Source organism: Lagenorhynchus albirostris, chromosome 12 (genome assembly GCF_949774975.1).
Source record: "Lagenorhynchus albirostris chromosome 12, mLagAlb1.1, whole genome shotgun sequence".
NCBI classification, from domain to species: domain Eukaryota; kingdom Metazoa; phylum Chordata; class Mammalia; order Artiodactyla; family Delphinidae; genus Lagenorhynchus; species Lagenorhynchus albirostris.
In genome coordinates this window covers 57,571,665-57,594,562 of record NC_083106.1, presented here as the reverse complement: position 1 = coordinate 57,594,562, position 22,898 = coordinate 57,571,665, and the positions used below count along the sequence as shown (strand labels likewise).

The following is a 22,898-nucleotide window of genomic DNA, read 5'->3' as shown; positions in this document are numbered from 1 at the left end:
AGTATGGAGGTTCCTCAAAAAACTAAAAATAGAATTGACATATGATCCAGCAATCCCACTCCTGGGCATATATCCAGACAAAACTATAATTTGAAAAGATACATGAACCCTATGTTCATAGCAGTACTATTTACAATAGCCAAGACATGGGAGCATTGTAAATGTTCATCGACAGATAAATGCATAAAGAAGATGTGGTATATATATAAAATGGAATACTACTCAGCCATAAAAAAGAATGAAATAATGTCATTTGCAGCAACATGGATGGACCTAGAGATGATCATACCAAGTGAAGTAAGTCAGAAAGAGAAAGACAAATACCATATGATATCACTTACATGTGGAATCTAAAATATGACACAAATGAACTTATTTATGAAACAGAAACAGATTCACGGACATAGAAAACAAACTTATGGTCACCAAAGGGAAAAGGGGGTGGGGGAGGGATAAATTAGGAGTTTGAGATTAGCAGATACAAACTAATATATATACATATATATATAAAATAGACAAACAACAAGATCCTACTGTATAGCACCGGGAACTATACTCAATATCCTGGAGTAAACCATAATGGAAAAGAATATATAATATACACACACACACACCATATATGTATAACTGAATCACTTTGCTGTACACCAGAAACTAACACAACGTTGTAAATCAACTATACTTCAATTTTAAAAAAAAGACTGAAAGAATATATTAAAAAAAAAGTACTTGACCATTTTTATACTCAAAAGTACTTGACCACTTTTTTCTATTAGCAAAAAAGAAGTAGAGACAACGGCTGTCGGGTGGACGTCTTAATAGTGTTTTCCACCCTTGTGATCCACCGAAACTCCCGTTTTCTTGGCCATCTCTTATAGGTTGTGCTCCCACATTTCTAGGCAGCTGACCATTTGACTCAAGGCAGTTCCCCCCATTTGTCTCTGTTGTATTTAATTGTATTCACTTACAGGATGTTTATCTATTATCTGTTGCTGAATAGCTAACAACCTTGAAACTTAGTGGCATAGAACAACTGTTTTTTTGCTCTCAGTTCTGCAGAATTTGAGCTGGACTTACCTGAATGGATCCTTTGCTGGTGTCACCTAGGCTTATTCAAGTGGCTGTAATCGTTGGTGGGCAGCTAGGGGCTGGGTCTCTCTCTCCACGTGATCTTTCATTTTTAAGGAGACTAGATCAGCTTCTTCACATGGTAATCAACAGTGCACCAAAAGGGCAAGCTCCAATATGCAAATACTTACCAAGTTTCTGATCGTGTCACATTTGCTGATGTCCCATTGAGCAGGGCAAGTCACATGGCCAAACCCAGAGTTTTTGTGAGAGGACACTATTCAAGAGTATGGATACCAGGAGGTTTGGTTCATTGGGGATGATGATGTAACAGTTTAGCACAGGAGATGAACCACTGAAGAGAAAAGAAACATCACTGGAGGAATTGTGAAAATCCAAGAGCCATACTTTTGGGTCTGCTATACAACTTCTCTCAGCTCTGACTGAGTGAAATGAGAGGGCCAAGTCTGCAGAATAAAACTTTTGCTATGTATGCTTTATTATATATTTTTTAAATTAATAAGATTTAATTATCTAAAACTGAATTCAAATATGGATGAAGGCAATAGAATCAGGGACAGGATAAAAATGAAGCATCTTCCTAGATATTTTACATGTACAAAAGCAACCAAGCTTTGTCCTAATTTAGTCTCTGTCTATTCGTTTTATTTTACCCAGAATCATTGGGTTGTGAAAACGAAAGTCAAGTCATTATTAAAACAAGAACCAGAAAGTTGTCTTCAATTTGTCAACTTCATTAATAACCTGGCTACATTTCCTGAAAAGACATGTCCTTTCTGCTCTGGTATAATTATGAGGGAGTAAGTAGCTTCTGATTGCTGTTCTTTTGTTAAACCACTCTTTTTGTGGCCACTGAAATGTCTAAGTCACCATAGAAGAGAAAAATATTTGCTGAATTATATTTTGCTTATGAAGTACTAAATCCAGATGCTGTCTTGGCAGAATCCATCTCTCGCCATGTTTTCAGTCCTGGTAATCAGCACATCATTTCATCTGTCTCTGTTGTTCAAATGTAAAGAATTCTTTCTAACAGCATTTCTCTCTCCATCCCTCCCTCCCTTCTCTTCCTTTTCCTTTCTCCTGCCCCTTTATCATCTACTTCTCTCTCCTAATTTCTCTTTGTTATTATTCCTCTCTCTCAAATCAACTGAATTCTTCACATGATTTAAAGTGAAGCAGCTGAAATTAAATAAAGTCCTCTGTTGTCACCATCAGTGGTAAATTATACAGTTATGTCCTTTGGGTTGATCTTGGAAACCAGTAAGAGTATCTCCTTCATTGTTCATTGATGGGAACCTGTTTTTACGTCCTGCACTTAACACAGTTTTGCATTTGTTGCTTTTCCCTGAGAAGCCTAAAATTTGTCACACAACTGTTTGATGTTAGGAATAAATAAGTAAAATTTGAAAAATAAGAAACCAAGGAAGATAGATGCTATGCAAATAGTCAGATGTCTTTTATTAAACAGCTACTAAAATATATTTAAACTTTGGCTCAGCTGACAATGTGCATAATTTATACCACAGACCACAAATCCATGAATGCATGGCAGTGTGGTACTGGATTCAAAGGATGTCTTAATTTAAAACTATTAAGTGGCAGTTTTCAGGAGAATGGTTCCTGTTTTAAAATAATTTGAAGTTTTGTTTTTATTGTCCAGGTATTTTGAGTAAAATAAAATCAGTGGTGTTTCAGTTTAAAAGGTTTATTTGTTTATATATCTCTTGAATATAAAAATTGAGCCGGGGCTTCCGTGGTGGCGCAGTGGTTGAGAATCTGCCTGCTAATGCAGGGGACACGGGTTCAAGCCCTGGTCTGGGAGGATCCCACATGCCGCGGAGCAACTGGGCCCGTGAGCCACAACTACTGAGCCTGTGCATCTGGAGCCTGTGCTCGCAACAAGAGAGGCCGTGATAGTGAGAGGCCTGCGCACCGTGATGAAGAGTGGCCCCCGCTTGCCACAACTAGAGAAAGCCCTCGCACAGAAACGAAGACCCAACACAACAAAAATAAATAAATAAATTTTTAAAAGGCAGTCCCTCTGCAAAAAAAAAAAAAATTGACCCAAATTACAAGTAAATCTAAAAAGGCAATTCATTGATAACACACACACACACACACACACACACACACACACACACACACACACACACACACACACACACACACACACACACACACACACACACACACACACACACACACACACACACACACACACACACACACAGCCAAAACCCCAAAGGAGACAAACCAACATCTTCCAGTTGTCCGTAGTACTACTGAGGAATTGCTTTCAGCTGTGAGTAATAAGACCCTCTTCCCTTCTCCTCCTCCTCCACACACATCCAAAGTAATGGTTTAAAGACATCAGTGTTCATTTTCACCTAAATGAAGTCCAGACATAGGTAATCCAGGTTTGGTGTGGTGGTTCCATTAAGTCATCTGGGATCCTGCTTCTTCTATGTTTTGTTTGGGCACGCTCAGCACATGGCTTCCATACACAAGGTCATTTCATAAACAAGAATGGCTGCCGTAGTGCCAGCCATTGCATCTGCATTCAGGCATGAGGAAAGGAAAAAGGGGGCTGAGTTGTCTTCTTAGTCTCAGATAACACTCTGCTTACATCACATTAACCAGAACTTTACATAACCACATCTAGCTACAAAGAGGCTGGGACACACAGCCTTTGTGCCCCAGCACTGTAACCAGCTGGAATGGAATGTAATCAGAGTTCTCTTAGAAGATGGGGAGAATGGATACTTGGGAGACAAATAGAAGACTTTGCTACAATGAATAAGGCAATGTAGTGAAATTGCATATTATTATTATTACCATTATTTTTTCTACGAGAAACTGTGACCGGGAATATCCTACTTTGTGGCTCCATCCTTTCCCTGTTTGTAAGTCAAAACTCACTTTCTCAGCCTTCTTTTTGCATCTAGGGCATAGCAATGCAGCTTAGAATCTATAGGGCATAGCAATGCAGCTTAGAATCTAAGTCAGACACCACCACCCAGGACTTTAATTTGGAAGTAAATAATGTGTAAAAGCCAATGCCTATGTGGAATCCATTTGTGAGGGTAGCAGCAGAGAGCACACTTCCTGAGGCAGCGGTGGCAGAGGTTCACACCAAGAGCTGACAGCACAGTTTGTGGGGCCTGTGTCCTGTGTGTGGGCTGTTGTATCTCCAATGGAGCCGTCCAGTGGCCTAATTTGGGTAGTTTTCCTGGGGAAGTAGCCTCCAAGCTAGACTTCTGGTATTGCTTAGAATCGAAACCACCACATATCCTTTTCTGCTTCAACCACTAAGACACGCTTTCTGATGTTTGTACCTGGATTGGTTTGCTAGACTGGTTGTAACAAAGCACCATAAGCAGGGTGGCTTAAGCAACAGAAATTTATTGTCTCACAGTTCTGGAGACCAGAAGTCCAAAATCAAAGCGCTGGCAGAGTTGGTTTCTTCTGAACAACCCTGGGCGTGAGGGAAGGATCAGTTTCAGGCCTTACACTTTGGCTTGTAGATGGTTGTTCATATGATGTTCTCCCTATATTCATGTCTCTGTCCAAATTTCCCCGTCTTATAAGGACACCAGTCGTACTGTGTTAGGGCCCACACTAATGGCCTCATTTTAACTCGATTACTTCTGTGAATTCCCTATCTCCAAATAACGTCACATTCTGTGGTACGTATGAATTTTGACGGGAGCAATTCAACCCATGACAATACATAACCCTCACTGATGAAGGTATGCCTTAGGACATCACGTTAGGGGCACAGTACCCCCAAACTCAGTAGTAATACAGAAGACTCTCCTCCTCCCCGCTGCCTTCTTTCCTTCTACTGCTCTCCAAAACAGAATTGCAAGACTTCAAAGGTCAAGGATGGATGTAAAATAACTTCACTGATTTATTTTATATTTTAAAATTTTTTCTGGCTGTGTTGTGTCTTCGTTGCGGTGCGCAGGCTTCTCATTGCGGTGGTTTCTCTTGTTGCGGAGCACGGGCTCTAGGCACGTGGGCTTCGGTAGCTGTGGCTCGTGGGCTCTAGAGTGCAGGCTCAGTAGTTGTGGCGCATGGGCTTAGTTGCTCCGTGGCATGTGGGATCTTCCTGGACCAGAGCTTGAACCTGTGTGCTCTGCATTGGCAGGCGGATTCTTAACCACTGCGCCACAAGGGAAGCCCCTGATTTCTTTTAAGAGAAGGTATTTGTACCAATAGAATGAATGTAGGCCATTTATAATTGTCTTAAGTGCGGAACACATTTGGTGGTTTCTGTTTCAACTGAGAGTAGGAGTAAGAGTTTTATTTAGTGACACGGGATTAACATTTTTGACTGTGAGAGCTTTGGACACTGTACCTGTGGGTTCTTAAGCCTGGTGGGGCACCACTGTAGCTGTGAAGATTCCAGATGGCCATTTAGATCACAGACTCTGCAACTCAACACATTCCCTCTGGCTCATCCCTCGTACAGCTTCTTAAAAGATCATAGAACCAAAGAACCTATTTTTTTCCCCATGGATTTCAGTGGGCTATTAGCAACATATACATACCCATTGCTTGCCTCTGATCTCTTCCGCCTTACTGTTTTTTCTTTTAATTAAATCTTACTTTAAAATAACATTTTATTTTGGAATATTTCCAGCACATACAAAAGTAGAGAGAATAGTGTAATGAACCCCACGTTACCATCACTCAAATCCAACAGTTATCAATTTATGGCCAATTTTGTTTCATCCATACCCAGTGGTTCTCCCTGGGGTAATTTTGACCCTCAGACATTGCCAGACATTTTGGCAATGTCTGGTGTCAGAATTAGGGGAAGGATTCTATTGTCATCTAGTAAGTAGAGGCCAGGGACGCTGCTAAACATCCTACAATGCACAGGACAGCTCCCACAACAAAGAATTATCAGTCCAGAATGTCAATAGTGCTGAGATTGAAAAATCCTTATCTGTACCTGTACCCACTGCCCCCAACCTTAGAATTACCTGAAGCAAAGCCTAGACATCATATTTAATCTTTAAATATTTCAGTGTGTATTTCTGAAAAATAAGGACTAAAAAATTAAACATACTATAATTACTCCACTTGTAATTAACATTACTCTCTCATATCATTAAATATTTAGTCAGTTCTAGGATTATCAGGGTGGAATCTGCAATGCCTTTTATGGCCTAGTCTTGAAAATCACACACTGTCACTTCATTACAAACGAGTTACTAAATCTGACTCACATTCGAGGCTCCACCTTTAGAAGGGAGGACTGTCAAAGAATCTGTGGACATATAAAATATGCATATAAAATAAAAACAGGTCATTTGTCCAGTAGAGCGTTCCACAGCCTGTTTTTCTGACCGTATATCCGAGGATTTGTTGATCAAGTTCATCTGTCTTCTCTATTTCCTATTATCAGAGAAATCAGATACAGGTTTCATTTCGTTTGCTTGCTTGCTTGTACTGACAAGTCTGTTTCATAGGCAGTGTTGCATATTTCCATTTGGAGCCTTGCTCTTTGCGATGCTAGTCATCATTGGAGATCATTGCCTGCATCCATTATTCCATGAAGGGTTGCAGAACAATTATATTTGAGTTCCTGAACTCTTCATTTATTAGCTGGAATATGTCTATAAAGTGAGGTTTCCCCTCATGCATTATTTGTTGCTCTGAGATATGCATATCTATATCTTATGTGACTGCCTGCCTAAGTGGCCTCTGGTGTCAGAAGTCCTGCTCCATTTAATTTATCATGTACAATTCCCAGCCTAGCAGTACAGTACCATAAGTATCATTAAAAAATATTACTAACTAACATTCTTGAGTACATCCTCTGTACTGAGCTCTATGATAAGCACTTTCCATCAACATCTCATAATCTTCTCAACAACGCTGTGAAGTAGGTCTCCTTATTACTCATATTATACAGATGAAGAAACTGAAGAATAGAAAGTTTCCTTTTGCTAAAGGTCACACGGTTAGTAAGTGTCAGAGGCAGGATTTGAATCCAGGCAGTCTGACTCTAGAGCCCACTCTCTCAATCACTAGGACATCCCATGATAATTTAATGATCCTCATGGAGAAGAGCAGATATGTGAAGTCAGTTAAAACTTCTGAATATAATGTGGTCAAGTGAAAATAGACTGGGCTTTGAACTCAGAAGGTGTGGGAGGAGTTCTGTCTATTATTTGTTATGTGACTCTAAGCAAGCTGCTTAACGCCTCTGAACTTTTCTCATTGGTAGAAGATAAATAATAAAATCTACCTCACAGGGCTTCCTTGGTGGCGCAGTGGTTGAGAGTCCGCCTGCTGGTGGCCCCGTCCGGGAAGATCCCACATGCAGGGGAGCAGCTGGGCCCGTGAGCCATGGCCACTGAGCCTGCGCGTCCGGAGCCTGTGCTCCGCAAGGGAGAGGCCACAACAGTGAGAGGCCCGCGTACCGCAAAAAAAAAAAAAAATCTACCTCACAAAAAAATCTATCTCATAGTGTTGTTATGATGGTTAAACCTAACAGCCTGTTTTGTGTTGGGCATTTTAAAAGTTATAAAAATGTATGTGTGCTCAATAATAAAAAGACAACACAGTTAAAATGGGAAAAGGATTTGCATAAACATTTCTCCAAAGAAGATAAACAAATTGCAAGAAGGACATGAAAAGATGATTGGGCATTAGTCACTAGGGAAATGCAAACCAAAACTACAATGAGATTTCACTTCACCCCCACTAAGATGGGTATAGTAAAAAAAGGTAGATAATAGGAAATGTTGGAGGATATGAAGAAACTTGAACCCTCATACACCACTGGTAGGAATGTAAAATGGTGCAGCACTTTGGAAAACAGTTAAACTGTTGTTCAAAGAGTTTAACATAGACCCAGCAATTTCACTCATAGGTACATATCCAAAAAGAAATGAAAACATATATGCGCACAGAAAGCTGTGTGCAAATGTTCATAGTGGCATTATACATAATAGCAAATAAGAAACAATCCTAAGGTCTATCAGCTGATAAATAGATAAATAAAATATGATATATCTATACAATAAAATATTATCCATACATAAGGAATGACATATTGATGCATGCTACAACATAGATGAACCTTGATAAATTATGCTAAGTGAAAGAATTCAGTTACAAAAGACCACATATCATATGGTTCCATCTATATAAAATGCTTATGCTTACAGCATAAGCAAACCTTTGGAGACGGAAAATGCACTGGTGGTTGCCTATACCTAGGAAATTTGGGAACGTATGGGGAGTGATAGGAAATGGGTATGGGCTTTCTTTTGGGGAGGGGAGATGAGAATGTTTGAAAATCAGATTGTGGTGATGGTTGCACAATGCTGTGTATACACTAAAAAAAGAAAAACCCACCAACATTGAATTATACAATTGAATTAATTTGGTTAATTGTACGGTAAGTGAATTATATCTCAATAAAACTGTTTAAGAAAAATGTTTTGTATATATGTATAAAAACGTACCTTTCATAACCTTACTTAATTTTTATGTTGTGATCATATATATATTTGAAAGCTTTTCTGAATGTGAATCCCTACCATAAAATGAAGTCCCTACTATAAAATTCAAACATGCTTTCAGGAAACTAAAATGTATCACCATTTGGTCATGGACACAATAATGTGAGCACGAATAACACAAGCGATGGCGTCGCATTTTCAATCAAACACATAATTCGTGGTGACATTAGGATAGTACACAGGATCCTACTAGTGAACCTACTAATTGTTATTCAGAGATGCTGGTTATGAACCTGAGTTTGATTTTTAGTTGTGACATTGAGCTGGGTATTTTTATTGTTCTGTTCCTATTGCTATCATAATGACCATTTGATGAACTTCCATCACTCACAGGTTGTCCTAGGGATTACACAGGTATCTGCTAGGATAGTTTCCTCCCATTATGCACCACTGGGTCATGGGTTAAAGGAAAATTCTGTGTCTCCTGAACATACATACATATGTTCTTTCTTCATACATACATACACAAGAAAGAACACATACGTGTTCTTTCTTCAGGAGGTGGGCTCGCTTGGGGAGAAGGGGTTTTAGCCTGCGGAGGAACTGAAGAGAGAAAAAATGTTTGACTTACGGCTCACCAATGGGGATTGTTCATCTGTCACATGGTCATCTTCTCGGCCCAGACAGCCTCCTTGTAACTGGAGAACTCACCTTCCCACCAGGCAGGAGGCAGGGAGGGGGAAGTGTCCCTAGAGATATTGAGTTTGGGAACCTAATTTTGAGTAGAAATTTATTACAAAAACCACTGGTTATTATTCCTTCTTGAGGTCCACACATCAACTGTTTTTCTTTTCTCCCTCTTTTTTCTCTTGCCCCATGCAGATTTTTAAAAAATTAAATCTCAAAATAATTTTTAATTGGAAACACATTCTTTTTTTGGGGGGGTGGGGTGGGAGATACATTCTTATGGTACCAAAATGACACCTAAAGTGAGAGGTCCCCATCTGTCCCTGAGCTTAGAAACAAGGAAATTCAGATAATCTGTATTCCCCTTCACTATTCTTTTGTGTAGTGTTCATCTGTCATTTCTGGCTTCCCTGCTCCTCAGGGGCTAAAAGAGGCTGTCACTGCTCTCTTCTTAGACAACTGTCCCAGCCTCAACTCAGGCTGATTTTCAGCTTTTAAAAGGCCTTGTCTCCTTCAGCTCAAACCCAGCGGCCACCTTGGAGTGGAGATTTACAAGAGAATATACATCTATATACACATCTGAATGTACAAGAATACTTATCATTATGCCTGTGTTTTAACATAGTGTGTGTATATTTTACACATACATCAGCAAATATTTTCATTGACTTATTTGGGTGTGAAGTTCTCTTTAACATACAAAAGAAGATACTTTTGTTTCTTTTGACTCTTCCCCCCCATTCAAATACCAAATTGTTCTTATTATTGCCCCAAGAGAGGGTATGTTCTTTGCGGATGGGGATGGGAGGCAGAGATAAAGAGAAAGAAAGCCGAGCTCTTCAAGGGCGGGGGGAAGGGGGGAAAACCGTCTGGGAATCTCAAGAACATCTTTATTTTGCCTTTTAACTCTCCGCCTTTCTGATTAAAGAGTTCAGACCCGCTCCCCCGCCCGCGTTCAATTATCCCCCAGCATCTTTTCTCAGAAGCTGTCACCACCACTTGCTGAACCACAGCCCCATCCTGAGCCATTAGCCCGGTTCTTTTCCATTTCGCTTTGCTTTCCTCAGTTTCTCCCTGCAAGCTTTATAAATCTCCTTTGGAGGAGGAGTGTCCAAGCGGGTGGAAGTCTGAACACAATGCAACCTGAGAATTTCTGTCACTCTCTGCATATGCTCCTAAGTGCTTTAATCCCAATTAGGGGCGGCTGACACACGGTCCTATTCATTCCCATCAGCTCTTGAATACATTTGCCTAGAAATGAACTTCACAAATAGAGGCGCTCCTAAATGTGCCCAACAGCAAGGAAAATCGAATTGAGTGCGGGCTCATTCGGCAGCGGCAGGCAGAGGAGCGTTGAATGTGAAGGTGCCCCGAGACATTGCAATTCAGCAACACAGCTCGCTGACTTTTCTTTGCACCATGTCAACCGAAAGAACCAAGAAATAAGTTGGGGAACTCCGGTTAAAAGGCAACTTGAGAGGGGCTCTGAATACTTTTATTGAGCCGCTTCCAATGAAGGACTTAAAAAACAACAAAAAAGGCACCACAAAACCCACCAGCGGCGTCCCGGCTGAGTCCTGGGCGCGCGTTTGGAGCCTCCCGGCCGCGGCGCACCCACCGGCCTCGCAATTAAGGGGAAAACGGCCCCGTCGCCGGCGTGTCATCTGGTGGCGTTCCCAGAGCCCGTCGTCGCCGCCGCCCTATTCAGACTCGGCCTTAATGTCCCACCCGCGCCTCGGGGGCCGCGCAGCTGGTCCGCGCTGACCCGCCCGGCCGGCCGGCGCGGACACCATTGGGGGGCGCGGCCAGGCCACCTCCGGCCCAAACTCGGTGGAGACCCAGGCCTCTGCCTCCGCCCGGGTCTCGCCTGCTGTCCTTGACCCCGCACCGCTCCCTCCAACCCGGGGTTCGGGATCTGCGCGTGGGCCAAGGAGTGGGGTGGGGTTGGTGACTGCCCAACAACCGAGTCCTCAAGGCCAAGCGCCACGGAGGGGGGTGAGCAGCCAGCTCCGCCGCCCTGGGGATCCGAAGCCCAAGGACTTTGAGCCCGGGAGACCCGCAGTTCAGCGAGAAGTCCTGCTGGGGCTCTTTCCCTCTAGGCGGAGCCCAGCAGGGTCACACGTGCGCGGCGCGGCAGCGTTTCCAGCCCGGCGCTCCGGCGCCAGCAGGCGCGGGCGGGGGCCGCCCCCTGGCGCAGGCCCGCTGAGCGCAGCGGCGCGGTGGGACTGGACTCCAGGCAGGCTCCCCTTGTGGCGGAAGGGCCGCTGCTCTCCCGCGCCCACGCCTGTTTAGGGGCAACCTGTTACCCGCGCCGCGACATTGGCCGCGCGGTTCCGCGGTGGGCCGCCCCCAAACCCTCCTGGCCCCGCACCTCGGCGCAGAAGGGATTTCGCTTTAACGGGGCCTCTGGACGTCCATTTTCAGTCCATAAAAAAGCCAAGTGGAATGTTTTGATTGAGTCTCAACATTGTCTTTGAATAAGGCTGAGACCATGTAATTAATGTGTCTTTTTAATAAGGGACAATACGGCCGTTCAAGCTATTTAATTTCATTTAATTTTCCATCCCATTTGCTGCACAGTCCGCTTTTACTTTTAACACCCAGCCTTTCACGGCCCATCTTGCTCCACTGGGCACATTAGATTGGTTTCACCCTTGCTTTTTAGGGGAGGAAAAATAAAAGAAAATGTGTTCCTTTCCTCCTTTGTGGACAATTTATTTCACTTGGGGAACTTCAACTCTGAGCCACAGGACAGAATAAAACTGGGCGAGCTGGTGTGAATGCCTCTGGCGCAGTCCCTTTCTTCTGGTGGGGCTGGGAACCAGCCACAATTGGCTATATTAATAAATAACTTTCCTCACAGTCGGCCTTTACATGGTCCTATTGATAAAATTGTTCGCGTGTCGTTCACGCTTTTTCACTCATTAAGGAGGGCCGGGGAGGAGCCCCGAACCCAGGCCCCGCACTCGCCCCTTCCCGCTCGCAGTGCTGGTAATTTAAACTGGGTGTCATCCTGGAGTCGCCAGGCCAGAGGTTAGAGGGACATGTTCATGGCTTAAATTTATTGCCCTCCAACTCTTCGGAGCGGCTTCCTCTCCTCCCCTCCCCCGGCTTTTGCCATTCATGGGCAGCTGAATCAAAGGCTCCCTCCTCTCCGTATCAGGCAGCCTTCGCGGCCCGAAGAGAGGCAATTGGAGGGTTAAGAAGGAAAAAAATCAGTGGTAGCTCCCTCAGAAAGTGGCCCTGGGCACGGTGTGGATGCACGGATAGAGGGACCGCAGCGTATGATCGCCCAGACCCGCCGAGCGGCTCTTTTCTGCTCCAGCTGCCGCGCCTACACAGGCCTTGGAGTTACCACCTAGCGGCCATCCATGTGTCACCACCCCGCCTGACTTGTGATGCTTAGACTTGAGACCCTTGACCTGGCTTGGATTCCCCTATTAGGCAAACCGCGAGTTTTGGAGCGCCCTAAATTCATTCACTCTACAGATCATTGCTGTTGACCTTCGCACAAACGCTAGTGAATCGCAGAATGGAAGCCAGGAGTCTGCATCATCGTTCCCATTTTACGGATTAGGAGACTGAGGCTCTGAAGTAATTCCTCGAGGCTTGAGTGACGGAGCACAGACTGAATGACCCCCATTCTCTTGACTTTGTCCAGTACTGCGAACTCAGGTCTCCACCGAAGGGTGCCACACGTAGCTTCTTTGAGGGCTTCATGGGACGAACTGTTAAAATACAGCTGTCGCCACCTTGCGTTCTGCTGCCGTTGTTAATCAGAGTCATCCACGTCAGTGGCCTAAGAACCGCAGTTTCGCGGGCAGAGCTTGGTGGAGATTTCGGCGTGGCGGCAGCGGGGAGTCCTCTGCCCATCTGTACAGTGGCTGGGCCTCCAACACCAGGCCCGAACACAGAGTCATTCAGTCCTCTCCAGGAATACCACGTCGGCCTCGTGTCCCGGTCCACTGGATTTGGGAAGTGGTGCTCGGGGTGAGCAGCACGTGGCAGGTGAGGGCAGAACTGTCACAAATATCTAATGAAATTGATCACTCGCCTAACTTATGAAAATAATTGTCCCCACGCAAATCGGAGGTTTCCCTAAAAGAAAACGAGGAACATTCTAGTTTAACGAAGTACTCGTTCTCCTAGCTTACGAACTGGGCTAAAGGCAGAGGTTATCAACGCCCACCTCGCCCTCTTTTCTGTGACCTTTGCTATAGTGCTTTTCCTTTTTTTTTTTAAAGGAAAAGTCTGGTGTGTTGGTTCTGGGGAAATTAGCCCCAAGGAATTCATCCTCGTTTTAAACTTAAAAGCGTGCAGGACTTAGAGACACCGATGTAGAGAAGAAAGTATGGACACCAAGGGGTGGAGGGAGACAGTGGCGGGTGGTGGTGGTGGTGGGACGAACTGGGAGATTGGGATTGACATATATACACTAATATGTATAAAATAGATAACTAATAAGAACCTGCTGTATAAAAAATAAATAAAATTCAAAAATACAAAAAAAGCGTGCAGGACTTGAGTCGTCGGTTGGTGTGCAGGGGAGACATGATTAAAAACCCAGCCCGCAGAGCCCCTCTTCAAACCTCGGGTGCGGTCAGGGCACGCGAACCCCCGCAGCGTCCGGTCCTGCGGCCTCTTCCCATTCTCCAGAGAAAGTGTGGCCCTGGGGTGCATCCGGGAGCAGAGATGAACAACTGACCTCGTCTCCCAAAACTAGTCCGGACGCTTCATACTTCGGGGCGAAACTGGACAGAGGGAACGGTAAAGCGGTTCTAAATAGAGGACTGGCCTGAACCCAATCCCCTGAAATGGTAATACGGCCGTTATTTAAAAAGTGTAGGTATTTTCTGGTGTTTTCCCATCAAGTACCTGCCTAATTTCTGTATGGCACACGCCAGAAATCAATAGAAGTTAACAAGTCCTCCAAACAGTCCCCATCTCTTTGTTTAATCTCCTTTACAATAAAGCCAAGGGGAGAGAATTAAAAATCTTTGAAGTAGACCAAGGCTCAAAGGAATCAGCCAAGTAGACTTAAAGTAGTCACTTATTTCCCAAAACTGGTTTGTCGGTGAACAATAAAAGGAAGTAAAATTTATGGAGAAATTATACAGTGGATTTGTCACTTAAAATATCGTAACTGTCTCGAGGACAATGCCCCATGCTGAGGATTAATGGTCCCGCCGGACCTTTGATTCACCAGCGCCTTTTCTTCGCCCTTGACAAATTGGATTTTTAGGAATGGGAAGGTCGCCTGGACCATTGTGCGCCAGCCATTCAGAGGCCTCGATTATGCAGGGGGCTGAGGGAACCATTCCATGTGACCCTCTCGGGTGGGACTCTGCAGCTGCTCTGCAGCGCAACTCTCTCACCAAACTCCGCGCCCTTGCGCTAGCGGTGCCAAAAGGCGCCCGCCCAGATTGAAAAGGCGCAGTGCCGGCCCGCCCGCGTCACTCCGAGGGCGGAGAACGCACGTCGGGGCGCGGCTAGCCAGCTAGCGCGCGGCTCAGGCTCTGTCGCTCGCGCCCTGCCGAGGACCCAGTGCGCCCGAGCGCCTGCCTGGCGGCGGCGGCAGCAATGCACGGAGCCGCTCGCGCTCCGGCCACCAGCGTGAGTGCCGATTGCTGCATCCCGGCCGGCCTGCGCCTCGGGCCGGTGCCTGGAACCTTCAAGCTGGGCAAGTACCTGTCAGACCGCAGGGAACCCGGGCCCAAGAAAAAGGTATTAGCCATTCCGACCTCCGCCCCCTGCCGTTCGTTCGCCTCCCCTTATCCCCTCCAGGAAAGGGGTGGATAGGGCCAGGGGAGTAAAGGGGTGACTGAGTCGTTATCTGCCAATTCTGCCAGTTGGAAGGGGACTCCGATCATTTCCCACAAGTCGCACTAGCCGAGAGCTGGACGTGGGCCGGGCTAGGGGAGAGGACGTGGCCGAGAGGGGACAGCCCCCGGGTGGGGTGCGTGGGGCTCTTTACGTGCCGGGACCACTCGGAACCCCCGATTTCCCCGGAGCGCTGAGGTGTTCTTCGCAGAGGCGACCCCTCCTCCCGCCGCATCTCTCCTCTCTTGGCAAATATGCCTTTTCTCTTTTATACAACTCACAGGCGCTGAGGACTTTTCTTACCTTCTGCCCTTCAATGAGCTAATTTGAGGCTTAAATTTGACTTCAAATAATTTGATCTCATCGTCTCCGAAAAATTTATCCTTGGGTACTCTCAGTTCCTAGAACCTCCCCAGGTGTTTCCTTCCACGGGTGTCTGCTTGCGGGTTCGGGGTGAATGGAGAGAGGGTGCGCCAGGTGGTGGCTCTGACGCAGACTCCGAGGACGAGGAGCGCCCAGCCGCGAGGGGCACCGGGGCTGAGCGCCTGCAGCCGGGCTCGGAGGGGCCAGAATCGCAGTTGGGAGGCGTCAGGGCCAACACGCTCGCTCCGACTTCCCGAACAGCGTCGCGAACCCCGACCAGAGAGAGGTTCTAACAGGCCCCCGCCCGCCCCGAGGCGTCTCAGCGGGCGAAGGTCGGCCAACTGACACCAGGAATGAAGGCAGGAGTCCGGTGGCGTGGGCAGGGGTGACTGGGAAGAGGACTTTAGACTACAGCTTTCTTGTAAGGAATTGCTCCGGGCCCGGTCGACGGGACCCGCATCTGGCTCATCACGCAATCATCCTCTTCCCCAGAGTAGTATAGCCGGGCTCGCCGTGCACCGCTCCATCTTCTTTAAATGCGCTTTAATTGCTTTTAAATGGCCGGCCAGCGCGCGGCCGCTTTGTTCAGACAGTTTCGCCGCGGGGCTCGCGTGCAGCTCCGCGTTTTGGTGCGGTGCCACTGGAATGCGGAGGCAAGAGAAGAGGCGCGGGACACCCTGCGTTCTGGGACTGACTTAGAAACGTCTCTAGCCCGGTGTCGGGGCTGCTCTTAAAACTGCGAGACGGAGAGATGCGGTGGGGGTGGGAGACGTCTTGGCACGAGATGTGCCCAGGCGCTTGGGCAGGATGCTTTCACTCCTCGTGCTGTCAAAGTGGGACAAGACGGGCGGTGTCGGCGGGGGGGGGGAACTGTTATACTAGCCAGCCTCCCCTCTTCCTCCCTCCCCCAAGCAAGGGTCCTAAGGACTTACTCTCCTCCCAGCAGCCCACAGCGGTCTGGCCAACATGAGCACAACCATTTTCCTGAGTCGGCTGGGGGTGGAGGATACACTTGCCCGATGGGTTGTGGGCCTGGTCGTGGCACGGGGGAGAACGACCACTGCTTGTGTTGCAGGTGCGCATGGTGAGAGGGGAGCTGGTGGACGAGTCGGGGGGCTCCCCCCTGGAGTGGATAGGGTTAATCCGGGCAGCCAGGAACCCCCAGGAACAGACTCTCGAAGCTATTGCAGACTTACCCGGAGGACAGGTACTGTGGGCTTCCCCCCCCACCCCACTGCCAGTTCTATCTACCGAACAGTCACTGATATTAAGAGCAAAGCACTTTAGCTAGAGGTCTCATTTAAACGTCCCAACAACCCTATAAGGTAGATACTATTATTTTCCCGGTTTGAAGAATGAGGGAATTGAGGTTCAGAGAGGTCCAATAGTTTTCCCAGCGTCACACAGAGTCAGGGCGCGGAATCGAACCTTTCCTCTCAGTTGTTTTTTGACCGATTACCCAGGAAATGACAGCAAGCTGTCCTGTTCCTTGCGTCCCAGATCTTCTACCGAGCGCTGCGAGACGTCCAGCCAGGGGAGGAGCTGACCGTGTGGTATTCCAACTCCTTGGCGCAGTGGTTTGACATCCCCACGACTGCAACTCCGACGCATGACGAGAAAGGTACCGCCTCTGAGAAAGCCTTCGGCTCAGCGCGGGTAGGCGAGAGTCCAGCCCTCCTCCGGTCTTTGGGCCCGTCCCTAGACTTGAAGGGCCTTTTTCCTGCGCTGTGTAAAACTGAATTCATACTCCCTGTCGGAGTGGGCAGAGGCGACGTCATCACTACCTCCTTTAAATCAACAGTAAATGATAAAAACAAACCATAATAATCTGGCTCTCGATGGCAGGGAAAAAATACTCTTCGTGAATTTCATGCAGGTCATCCTTTCTGATTGCATACCCAAAGAGACAGTTATTTACTCACCTAAGAATCAATAAAGATGCTTTAACGTAGTGTTAGGGTAACCACCTCATGAGCTCCAAAAAGTGTAACTCAAACCGAGGGGCATCTATTCACTGGTTTGGAGGAAAGTAACGTATTTCTACAGCATTTTAGAAGCATTACGGTACTTACAGCTGGTCAGTTGGCAGGTACTGAGGCCCTTCCATTTAAATGGTATTTATTCATTTCCCTCTCCCTACTTAAATCGAAACTGGGATGTATCCCAGTTTCTTCTCAGATTTATTTGACCCCTTCCAAAGCCAAGAGCGGATTTATGCAAATTAAGGTGCAGTAACTAAAGAGAAAAACATTTTCAAACCTTCCCTAGAACACTGAGGAACACTTCCTGTGGAAAAAGGCTGGGAGGTGCTAAAATAGTTAAGATCTTGAGACTCCTTGTTATTGCACAACACTTCCATGACTTTCTTTGTTCTTTGCCAGTTGTTTTTGTTTGTAATTTCTCCTAAAGACACAGTTATATTTAAACTCAACATCATGGATGCCGTCAACTATTTTAACACATTCTCCTGAATTTCCTGCTCAATCTCATTCCTTTAGAAATAGAGTTAAAGATCTCAATACTAGTGTGGGACTTAAGAAACAATTAATGAATAAGAGAATGAAGTTAATTCAAAATGATGAATCACTTCACTTCAGAGTGTCACTGTCTTCTGTAAACTAATTCTATTGATTTTGTGGGTAGATCTGTATGTACAGTATTCATAAAAGTTATCTTAGTTTGTTCCTTGCATCACATTACATCCTCTTGTCAACTTCTTCCAGTAAAAGGGAAACATGACAAAAGCCCCATAGTGGAAAACTCTCAAATCTGCCACTATAGAACAATTTCAAGGACTCCTGGCCTTTGGGGGCCAGGAATTTTTGCACAGAACACCCTTCTTTAGACACTCTCAAATAGTACAAAAGCAACTTTTTTGAGTGGTGGCCCTCATGTTTTCATTTCAGTCAATAGAGCCTATAAACATCATATGGTCACAGATATCAAAAGAGACACCATTTTCCTTTTGGGGAATGTGTGGGTTACTTTGAACCCTGACTTCCACAGCTTTGAGGTGCTTGAAATCTTGACCACCTTAGAGTTACATCCAGGAGAGGAGGCAAAATCACTTATGAAGTGTGTTTGGTACTTTTGGCATAGGTTGGATTTCAGGATCCAGAGAACATGTCAGTTCATTAGGATAAACAAACAAACAAAAAAACACAGTGAAACAGAAAACATACATTTGCTTAAACCTTGAAAAGAGGAAGAAATAAGTAGGGATGACTGCTATTCTTCCAATATTGACTAACCCCAGTGGGTTTCAATTCCATAGTAAGATTAACAAAAATACTGACTCTTTGTTTTAGGAACAAAGCTTACTTGGCTTTGCATTGAGCTGAGTCACTCTAGGGCAGCCTCTGAAAGTGCTGTCTTTAAAAAGGGGTGATGAGAGGGAGGTTCTGAACATAGCAGGAAGAAGGTTACTTAATATATTAAATCAACATACCCACCAAGAGAACTCAGGAAGTCTCTTCTCCCTCTCTTTTTATGAAGATTTATTTTACATGGCTGTTCAATACAACAGAAATATTGAATTGATTTTTGTTTAAGTCTTCCATAAATAATTAGGATAGGGCACATAGGCAAATCCTCTTCCCTTCTTTTTCGTTCTGCTCTACCTTGGCTTCAGCTGGAATAATCTGCTCCTTACTTGAACTTCCACCTTAGTTATCTGGGAGGACTACTTGCTTTATACAAATTCAGAAGCAAAATACATGAAGGGAGGAATATCTGAAAATTCCCCCCATTGTTGTTTCTGTAGTAATGTTTTAGAAGTTTAAGCTACTTGTGTGCAAGGAGGAAAAATTTAACTTTCCCATTACATTTAATGAAACTGACATTTACTTTGGATACTTCCTTGTGGCTCAACTAACTTCTTTCTCATAGACATCCTTCCCTTCAGTATTATTGATCAACCACAGCATTTAAAAAGACATCCAGGGCTTCCCTGGTGGCGCGGTGGTTGAGAGTCCGCCTGCCGATGCAGGGTACGCGGGTTCGTGCCCCGGTCCGGGAAGATCCCACATGCCGCAGAGCGGCTAGGCCCGTGAGCCATGGCCGCTGAGCCTGCGCGTCCGGAGCCTGTGCTCCGCAACGGGAGAGGCCACAACAGTGAGAGGCCCGCGTACAGCAAAAAAAAAAAAAAAAAAAAGAAAGACATCCAATTGCAAGCTCGTTGTTCTCTGTAGGGATGTAACATGACCTTTTTGAGTAAAAATTAACTTCTACCATGTGATCAAAATCTGTTTCATACATGTGTCTTTTGATTGTGTTCATAGACCCTAGCAAAATTTAAAAACAACTGTTAATAACATTAAACACACAAAAAAGGTTTGATGCCAAAAGCATGTATATAGTCCCTGATATAAAATGGTGCACTTATCAAAAGTTGAGTATATTATTCACACACACACACACACACACATACATACATCATATATATTTTACAAGGACTTTACTAAGCTTGGATTTGTGCAGCTATCTAGGAGTTAATTAATTACCAGGTGGAACAACTGACAAGGTAATGCAACATCATCCTTCTGTTTTTAGAATATCGGGACATAAGACTTTTTCTTTTCTCCCATCAAATTAAATGGAGTTAAAGAGGAAATAAAGATACAAATAATTTTGAAGAATAGCAAATCATAGTGCCTATGTGGTCCTTCAGTTGGTCACGCTCCAGGAAAACCTCAGGCAAAGTGTTTAAGGCTGGGAGGGGGTGGGGAGGGTGGGTAGTGGACATAAAAGACATTGTTCTATGAAAAGGAATGATTACATATGGCCCATACATACAGGATATTGTCTCGCCTGGTAATGAGGCGCTCACGACCATTAGATTGGCCTTTGTTCAGTTTACCCAAACTCCTTGACATACGCCACCTATTCTGCAAACGCCAACAGATGGGCCCAGGCCCAGCACAGCCCCAAACACTTGATTTAAAGCAACAGCTGCTCTCGGCTCTTCCCTGGCCAGCCTGCCTGAGCGCTGCCCTCCCAAGGAAGATTTGCTCGCATGGCCCGGAGGAAGTCTTCGTTGGAAAGGCCCAGGTCACCCCTCTCGGCCCCTGAGTAGTCTCAGAGGATGGAGATGGTGACAAAGTTGGCCATTTGGGGCTTCTCGGAGTCCTCGCTACAATGGGGCTACCGAACTCACTTATTCGCCGGAACCCAAGAATACTCCTGCTTCTTCCCATACTGCTGGTCAAAACCTGGGCTTTGCCTTGGGCGCGCTGGCGCTTTTTTTCTCTCTCGCTTGCTTGCTTCTCACTGGGTCGCTTTTTCACTTTTTCTCGCCCAGGGGAGGAGCGCTACATTTGCTGGTACTGCTGGAGGACGTTTAGATACCCCAACAGCCTTAAGGCGCACCTACGTTTCCACTGTGTGCTCAGCAGCGGCGGGGGCCGCGCCTACCTGCACCACGAGCACACGGCTCGCCAAGGAGCTGCCCCGGCCGCGGATGGCCTTCGCCTCTCCCCGAAACCCCCAGCGCCAGACTTCGCTGCGGCCGCCCCGGCGGGCACTCTTCGGGCCCACCCGCAGGTCCCGCCGGCCCTCCAGGCTTGCGGAGCGCGGGAGAGCATCAAGCGCGAGGCCTCCTCCGCGCCCTCAGCCACCTCGCCACCCCTGGCCAAGTGGGGGCCGTCCAAGAAGGGCAAGGAGCAGCCGGAGCGCATTCTGGACATGAGTGGTGCCGCCCGGGGACACGGCCACTTCCTCGGCATCGTGGGAGGTTCCCCAGCGGGGGGCGGCGGCTTGGCTTTCTATCCTGGCGTGCGTTCGGCTTTCAAGCCCGCTGGCTTGGCCAGGGCAGCCGCGGCCGCGCACTGCGACCCCTACCGGGAGGAGGGCGGCGGCAAACCTGGGGCCAGCCTGGCCTTAAGTAGGCTGCTGGGCGGGGGCCGGGTGGGCGGGCGCCCGGGAAGCGGGGAGAACCCGGCGGCGGGCGAAGCGGGCCACCACCATCACCACCACGCGCACCATCACCACCACCACCACCCCAAATGCCTGCTCGCGGGGGACCCGCCGCCTCCTCCTGGCCTGCCCTGCTCCGGGGCTCTGCGCGGCTTCCCTTTGCTCCCCGGGCCCCCAGAAGAAGCGTCCGCCTTCAAGCATGTGGAGCGCGCCCCTCCCGCAGCCGCCGAGCTGCCGGGAGCGCGTTACGCGCAGTTGCCCCCGGCGGCCGGGCTGCCCCTTGAGCGCTGCGTGCTGCCCGCCCTCGACGCAGGCGGCCTCAAAGGCTACCCGGGTGGCGAGTGCAGCCACCTGCCCGCCGTCATGCCGGCCTTTACCGTCTACAACGGGGAGCTACTCTACGGCTCACCGGCCGCTGCCACTTATTACCCGCTCAAACTGCACTTCGGCGGGCTGCTCAAGTATCCGGAGTCCCTCTCTTATTTCAGTGGACCCGCGGCGGCGGCGGCGGCGACCGCTCTGAGCCCGGCCGAGCTGGGCTCCCTGGCTACCATCGACCGAGAGATCGCCATGCACACGCAGCAACTGTCGGAGATGGCGGCCGGGAAAGGCCGCGGCCGCCTGGACGCGGGAACGTTGCCCGCGGCCGTCGTGGCGGCGGGTGGCGCTGGGGGTTGCGGCAGCGGGGGCGGCGGCGCGGGCAAGCCCAAGACGGGCCACCTGTGCCTCTACTGCGGCAAGCTGTATTCGCGCAAGTACGGGCTCAAGATCCACATGCGGACGCACACGGGCTACAAGCCGCTCAAGTGCAAAGTGTGCCTGCGGCCCTTCGGCGACCCCAGCAATCTCAACAAGCATATCCGGCTGCACGCCGAGGGCAACACGCCCTACCGCTGCGAGTTCTGCGGCAAGGTGCTTGTACGCCGTCGGGATCTGGAGCGCCACGTCAAGTCCCGCCACCCCGGCCAGAACCTGCTGGCCAAGGCGGCCGACGGCCCGGGCGCGGAGCCTGACTACCCCCCGGAGCCGGGGGAGCCCAAGAGCGACAACGACAGCGACGTGGACGTCTGCTTCACCAACGACCAGAGCGACCCTGAGGCCGGGGGCGGTGGCGAGCGCGACTCGTAACGAGTCTTCCTGGGAAGCAGGGAGTGTCGGGCCGTGGAGAGAGAGAAGAGGGGCTTCTGTTCTGGGAGAAGAGGAACTGCTGGTGGTGAGAAGGGCCCAGCGGACAAAACCGGTTTTGTTTTGGTTGGGCGCCGCATTTGGAACGGTGAGAAATCGCTGGTCCGATGCTGAAACTCTGAGCAAAGGTTTCGAGGTGGCTTAAAGAAATCTTGCCTTCCGAGCGTACCGAGGGCCGCGGGTCTCAGCGCGCTGCAGGCTCCTGGACTCCGCGAATAGGCTCCGTCACCCCCCAAGCCAGGCGGTCTGCTCTCGGAGTTTAGGAGCACATTAATGTGAAGCCACAGGGCCCTCGAGGGTGCCGAATTTAACCGCCACGTATTTTTTTTTCTTTTTTTTTTCCGCCACGTATTTTTA

General features: G+C 47.6%; 1 protein-coding gene across 1 annotated transcript; it reads left to right on the top strand.

The window, feature by feature from the left end:
• The first annotated feature begins 14,823 nt into the window (after nt 1-14,823).
• On the top strand, nt 14,824-22,667 carry PRDM13 (PR/SET domain 13). The gene is made up of 4 exons (XM_060168131.1): nt 14,824-14,984; nt 16,519-16,650; nt 16,944-17,064; nt 20,743-22,667. Exons 1-4 carry the CDS (start codon nt 14,841-14,843, stop codon nt 22,482-22,484), a joined length of 2,139 nt encoding a protein of 712 aa, XP_060024114.1. The 5' UTR covers nt 14,824-14,840; the 3' UTR covers nt 22,485-22,667.
• The last annotated feature ends 231 nt before the right edge of the window (nt 22,668-22,898 follow it).

Bases quoted from the DNA above. Each gene is read 5' to 3' on its own strand.
- PRDM13 (XM_060168131.1), top strand. From the start codon at position 14,841: ATGCACGGAGCCGCTCGCGCTCCGGCCACCAGCGTGAGTGCCGATTGC. The intron at 14,985-16,518 runs GTATTAGCCATT...CTTGTGTTGCAG, and splicing joins AACCCGGGCCCAAGAAAAAG to GTGCGCATGGTGAGAGGGGA. The intron at 17,065-20,742 runs GTACCGCCTCTG...TTTCTCGCCCAG, and splicing joins TCCGACGCATGACGAGAAAG to GGGAGGAGCGCTACATTTGC.